The sequence below is a fragment of the Limulus polyphemus genome, unplaced genomic scaffold, assembly GCF_000517525.1.
Source record: "Limulus polyphemus unplaced genomic scaffold, Limulus_polyphemus-2.1.2 Scaffold2480, whole genome shotgun sequence".
NCBI lineage: Eukaryota > Metazoa > Arthropoda > Merostomata > Xiphosura > Limulidae > Limulus > Limulus polyphemus.
The window spans coordinates 125,104-132,230 of record NW_013668090.1 but is presented as its reverse complement, the minus strand read 5'-3'; the positions used below and the strand labels follow the sequence as shown (position 1 = coordinate 132,230).

Here is a 7,127-nt window from a genome sequence, read left to right as displayed (position 1 = left end):
TCTTTGTTTTTCACCTGTTACTATCCATTTTATTTATTTTTTGTTTTTTTCTACTTTACTTTTTTTTGAAATATATTTTTTAACGTATTACGTACGGAAGAAATTAATAAAGATTTGAATTTTGTTAAGTTGAAAGATTATAAAACACTTTTTTAATTGAAAGTTTCTAAAGAATATTAAACACTATCCCTGACGGCCTATTTTTATTTTCTCAGTAATGGGGGGAGGGGACTTTCTGGCCCCTCCTTTTTTTTAATATCTAATATTTCTACATGCTGCTAGTAAGAGAACCTGTTGTTAAAATATTTGAATCCCACCACTGATTAGGGCTATCTAACAACTACTGTTCTTCAGGCAGTGAACATGAATAAGCCAAAACAAAAGATCAGTTTGTTATTTTTTCATCATGAGAAAAGGACAGATGTTTCACAATGGAGCATCATCATGAATGTAAGCCTGCCAGAGACATCAGCAGACAATACAGAATTAACAGTCTAAATACACTAATCAATAATGGTCGAAAATACAGCCACAGGATCTACCTGCACGCCTTAGGCAGACTACATCAGTAAGGTCTCCAGAGAAATTGTAAAAGTTCCTATATTAGTAAAAACATTTGCAGCAGTAGGTAACATTGACGTCAGAATTCATAAACAGTGAACTTAACAGCACAAATGTCAATAAAAACATCTGGCTAATGATGAGACAGCAAAGATTATGTATTTATATTTGATGACAAGGAAGTTAACATTTTCCTAAATTGAAAATGTATTTCGAATAATTTTTACCTCTTAAACTTATAGCTATTACTCAACTGCCAGGCTTTCTTCCTTTGCCCATCTAAGCATTGGTCTGATTTTTTCTCACTTGCTCCAATCTTTTATATCCCATTTAAATTGTCCTTGGCGATATTTGTCTCATGACACTCGGCACCTACGTCAATGGGCTCTCTATCCTGGTACTTTTGCGAGACTGACTCCATCCAGTCTCTAACACCAGCTCTTAGTGTCAGCAGAGGTAAGTATTATTGGAAATACATTTTTGATTTATAAAAATGATAACTTCCAAAGCATACTTACCTCCACATTGATAAAGTGGAGGGGCCAGTAAGGGCATTATCCATACAGAAAGGATCTGCATAGATCATGGGTGTGTGAACAGAAGATTGGTACCCTAGTTGTGGGACCACACTACATTCAGAACAGGTACGCTCTTCACCCTGAATGTAATTCCTGTATCGTGGATGGAACTGTACATAAGTGATCATCACTATAGGCCAGCCCCAACCAGATAGCTGTTGTTCCATTACTCGCGGTTGGAATTAAGAGGTCTTGGTCCCTATATCTCATGTTGGTGGCTAGGGCAATTGGACCACAATGTCATATAAATATAGAAATACTTATGAGTGGATACCAACCTGTGGCCACAGAGTGATGCATTCCAAGTCACAGGAATCAGAGTGAGAAAGTATGCAACATTGAAGTGGACAAACATCCTCCACCTGAAGAAGCCCAAAAGAGAACACCCCAGGCTTGGAATGATGGGTTAGTATATGCCTTACTGAACCAAAGGAAACAGAACTCATCAGATCTGGAATTATGAACATTCATTCTCACTCCCCAACTGTGTGGGTAAAGTACAATCCACCCTCCCCCGGAATTATGGGAAGGATGTGGAACAACTGTGCTCAAACAAGGACTTAAGATGGAACCACTCCACGTTCGGAATTATCAGGAGATAGTGAACCCTCTTCCATTAACAATGTACTGAACTGATATTGATCAAACAGAAGGGCCATGCACACCCCCAACCAGATAGCAGAGCACCAAATCTGAAATGGAATTGAGTAGACTCCTGCATAGGTTGGTGCCACTCCTACCAACAACTGGGAAAATCATTCCAGAGATCCAGGTAGGAGGGCCCCAACTTCACTCTTTTCTCCAAAAGTGGAGGAATTCACTCTAACCCTGTGGAGGAAAACCTTTGTCCACCACCCCAATGACTGAAAACCGAGTGTGGTAAAGACTTCCTATCTCCACTAGTAGAATCTGGGGGTAATGTGCATTGGGAAGTCTTGAGGAACAGTGCTCTGGAACAGTGCAATAGGTGAACCAAGTTCCCTAATTGTTTAAAAGCAAACCAACCCTAATTTATTCACTCCAATGATCAGCAGGGACGGGCAGAATATTCTTGTGCTTTACTCATGATAGTCTATGAGTGGTGGTCCAGCATAGTACAGTAATACCACCTGGTCAGCTCCTATGTGGTCTTATGGAACACCTCATTTCTACAGAGCCTGTTGCAACCTGTATAATGTATATTGAATAGTGCTTGGTAGTGTGGTTTGATAAAAGCACACCTGCCTGGCAACACTCGCCACAGAGTGGGATACTGTGAAAACAAGCTAAGGACCCTGAAAGGTAGCAATGAAAAAAACTCACCTTTCTGTATAAACTAGATGAAATGGTTAAGATAGTTACAGGGAGTAAGCAAAAACCCTCAGATGAAGAGACTGCCAGATCAGGCAAATAATGTGAAATAAAAGTATTGGGGGAGTTCCACATACCAGTCTGCACATTGACCACCAGCTGACAATTTGATCAGGCTGTTAAGGGAATAGCAATGTGACCAATCTGATTAGATGTGACTTGCAAAAAATTCCTCACCTTCAAAGAGAGCCCAGAATAAAAAGTCGTCATCTGGCATCTCAAAAGGCATTAGTGCAGGCAACAAAACCTTCAAGACCCTCACTGAAAATGACCACAATCGACATCAGATTGGACATAGATGTAAGAAATAGTGATCAGATTAATAGGTGAAAAGGACTCTAACCCTTTCCTGTGACAGTGTCTTAGGTAAGAAAAACTGGTGTAAGGATGTAGATAGAATGAGAAAGCAGTCTGCAGACAAACAGTGCAAATCACTCTGACTGGTGATGTATTTAGGTTAGCAGACATGAAAATAAACCTTTAGGTAAAGGGGATACATGACATATAAATCAGGGCACAAACAAGTGTTAAGAAAGAGCCTGTACTGTAATCTTAATATACCTGTTAGGTAACTGGAATGGTGATTGGAATCAAGGACCTAAAGCTACTAAAGGAACCCGGAGAGAACTGGGGTCTCAAAAGTTATCTAGTCGCTATAATCGAATGGCAGTCAATAAGGCCACCTTAAACAGGGAAGACAGAAAAACCTCTAGCAAAAAGCTAGGTCAAAATACAGGGCATAACTGTTCTTTCACGTAACTTAGAAGTAAACCGTCCACCATAAACCACAATATCCATGGATGGAGAGAAAAACTAAAAATCTGCTCCCAGACCTTTCAGCCAGCGAGTAAGGAGCAGGCTCAAAAGCAACCGTGAAAAAGCCCAAATCATCACATTCTCGAAGAAACCAAATCAAAGGCTGCTTATCCCAAAGTGGCCCTTTTTTTCTTTTCATTTAAAGACTGTGTTGATTACTGTTGATTGGAACAACCTTTTGTTAGGTAAATTTGTTTTGTTAGAGCAAAGCAATGTTGAGCCATCCGTCGCATCCACCCGAGGGATCGAACCTCGGACCCCAGCACTACGAGTCTGCAAATTTACCACTGTCCCACAGAGGGACTAAAAAGGCAACACATTAAAAGAAGGCACAGGACAAAGCAAGTCTAAATTCTTTCCAGAATGTCAAGGATCGCCCTCAATTGTGGCCTCAGAACCCCCCGAAGGACCACCACAGGTCAGAATATATGTCTCCATCTCACTACAAATAAGATCACCAACAGTCTCAACTGACAGTGACACCTCCCCGATTGTTGTGCGACCCTAGATATCAGAGGTGAAATTGGTGAGACCTTATTTGCCTCCCTACCAAAAATAATGATACAGGAATTCATGCCATAAATCAGCTTGCCAATCGGAATTTAAAAATTTTATATATATATATATATATTTATTATAAAGTACTATTATGAAAATCAACAAGATAACACTGATAATGGTCAAAGTATCTCCGAACGATCGTAATTCATCAGATATTATTGTCAAGAAAAAGTGATAACATTATCTGAATGAGGTGCTTATATACAGTACCAGGATAGAGGGCGCATTAACGTAGGTGAAGAGTCTCATGAGACAAATATTGCCAAGGGCAATTAAGTGAGGTATAAAAGACTGAAACAAATGAGAAAAAATCAGACCTATGCTTAGATGGGCAAAGGAAGAAACCCAGGCAGTCGAGTAATGGCTATAAGTGGAAGAAGAGGTATGTATGTATTAGAACCCACTTTTAGAAAATAAAAGTTTGGAGATGGCTTGAATGGGTAATGAAGAAAACTTTATTATAAATATACAATGTTTTAACAATATTATGCCAGGTACAAATGACATAATCTTGTTGAAATGCTATACATTTATAACAAAGATTATGTATGTTCTCCTGACCTATACATAATAAGTCACATGGAAGGTTGTACAGTAGAGAACTCCAGGTAAGTTGATGCATTCAGAACCTAGTCACATTACTGTTGACAGCATGAGAGCAAACTCAACAAAACAAGGATTTTAGTATTTCACAGGTAAGTCTATCTAATTTTAATTTCTGTTTCTCATAAGTAGTTAAGATTGATTTATATTTCTTATGATTCCAGCCTTTGAATAAGAAAAACTGTAAACTGATTACAAATCATGTTTGGGGAGCTGCTGTAATTATACTCAAACTTAACTGTTATTTATAAAATAATATATTACTTCAAACCTATGCTTTCATCGTAATAGTTCACTTCTATTGTACGATTGTCCAGATGATAAAATTCATATTCAAAAAATTAAGTTTTAGAAGTAGGTATATTAGTAGGAGCTCATGCTTTCATGTATATTTATAACAAAGCTTACTTATTTTAGCTGAAAACATAGTTTATGATTACTTTTATACACACACACACACATATTGCTTCACAAAATTATTTTTATAGCATCATCTTTATGAGAATCCTTAAAAGACACTTCACTGCAGAAACTTACTACTGAAGTTTGTTCTACCTGCTTCCTACCAGTGTCACTTTTCTTTCTACTATTAGAAGATATAAGACCCCATACAGTACACTGGAGTGGATATGTCAGCAGAGGAAGGTCACCAACACAATTTACTTGTGGTGGAGGGCTAATGATTATATTTCCACTTTCTAATGCTGAAATATGTGGTAATTTTATGTTAATATACTCCATCCATAAAACATGTGAGAATGTCTAACAAACAGAATGGGTAAGAGTTAGAAAACAATATAATTTTTATTTAAAACACTATCATTGATTCCAGTTTTTTTAATTACTATTGTAAAGATTCATCAGTATACATTTTAAACATATGCACATGAATAAATAAATTAATATATATATATATATCCTTTTTTAAAAAACAAGAATTAATATCACTTTACAGAATTAATACTTTTATTTTAGCTAAGCATCCAAAAATTATAAACTCATATATAGTGACAGTTGTAACTTGTGACTTTAGTATCTACATAACAATGTATTAGAAAAAGTAAAAAAATTCAGAACATTGAATAGATACATACCTCTAACAAGAATTTCTTGTTTATTTTTACTGGAGAAAGATAAATCTCCAAGAAAACATACACCATCAGTAGCTAGAAGCAGAGTCCCTGCTATAATCAAATAACAATATAATTTCAACACAAATTGCTGTTCTGAATTATCACATTGGTTATGAATACTAACCAACATACATTTTCTAGTACAATATGTGTATAGACTTCTTGCATTGTTGGATAACAATCTGACTTTTACTTATTTTTGCTTCTAGAATACTTCTGTGTTCAGACTAGAATTATAATGTCATTGAGTAGTTATGTTATCGAGTAAGTAAAACATAAAATGTGAATAGACAATCTTAGTTTACATTTACTCCCTAAAATGGTGAAGTCCAGCAGTTCTTTTTATCTTAAAAAACATGTGGATACAATGAACTCAACTGAATGTTTTACTACCATTTTTAGTATTCCATTTGAAGTTTTGATAAAGATTCTTTTGTAAAAATAATGCCAAGTCCAGCCTACAAAACAATAATGAATCAGCTTATTTCTTCTATAATGTTTTTAAAGAAAATATTCACTTAATCTGTTGACTTAAGTTTACAAACAATTCTGTAACAGAAATTTAGAGACTAATTGGTACTGATGCCTAATTTACAAATAATTAACAGAATTTCCTTTCAATTAACTGAATAAAATGATAATTCTGGCTTCTAACTCTGCACTGAATCCCTAACTCATTATTCTGTAATGTCACATTCACTCATGACTTCACTGATTTTTGTTTTTATAATGTACCCTTATTTCCATAAATTACATGAACCTACTTGATTATTATATAATCATAAACTTTCTAGACACTGTATCATCACCATTATGATTAGCAGCTCTCTCTAGCAAACAATTAAGTAATAACATTAAAAATATAGCTTGCAACAATATGCCAACCACACTATACATATGCTATATCCAATGCTAACAAGGTCTTTTACCCAATATCAGGGCTTTTCAGGCCAGTTGAGATACAACAAACATAGTAGTGGTTGAGATACTATTTATATTATTAAACTGTTTGACAACATCTGTTACAGTGTGCACTGGATTTAGTTGATAAAGTGTAATTTTTATGAATTTTATTTATGTTGCAAAACATCAGAATTAGGGTAAGAATTTTTTAACACTATATTGTTTATTTATTTTAACAATATATATATATATATCATTAATTATTATTTTCTTGAATTAACCTACTCATTATTCAGAAGAACTGGCAAACCAGCAAGCTAGTCTATATGTCAGAGCAACAAACTCGTGGCATTTTCAAATTTTAAGTTGTAAGGCAATAAATCTGATGCTGTTTATTTTACTTCTTAAAAAAAGTTTGAAAACCAAAGCTAACATCTGAAATACAAATAAAGCTGTCACGTTTAACACAAAAAATCAGCAGTGTATCAGCTAAAATGCACTGTAGTCAATCAGGCCCATCCGCAAGATTTTTTTGAGGAAGTGCAAAACTTAAGATTTTGCCAAAAAAGTGTATTCTGGTCACTGAGCTCAGCGAGGCTACCACCCTGGGGGGGGGGGGGGG

General features: G+C 35.6%; 1 protein-coding gene across 8 annotated transcripts in view; it reads right to left on the bottom strand.

Annotated features, from left to right (window-relative positions):
- Positions 1 to 7,127, bottom strand: part of LOC111087693 (MCM domain-containing protein 2-like) — a 97,644-nt gene that overhangs the window by 29,196 nt on the left and 61,321 nt on the right. For all 8 annotated transcript variants that reach the window (XM_022395191.1, XM_022395195.1, XM_022395194.1 and 5 more), the window contains 2 exons: positions 5,564 to 5,653; positions 5,007 to 5,173 (listed from right to left, as the gene is read on the bottom strand). In XM_022395191.1, coding sequence (XP_022250899.1) covers positions 5,007 to 5,173; positions 5,564 to 5,653 — 257 coding nt within the window. The remainder of the gene's footprint in view (positions 1 to 5,006; positions 5,174 to 5,563; positions 5,654 to 7,127) is intronic.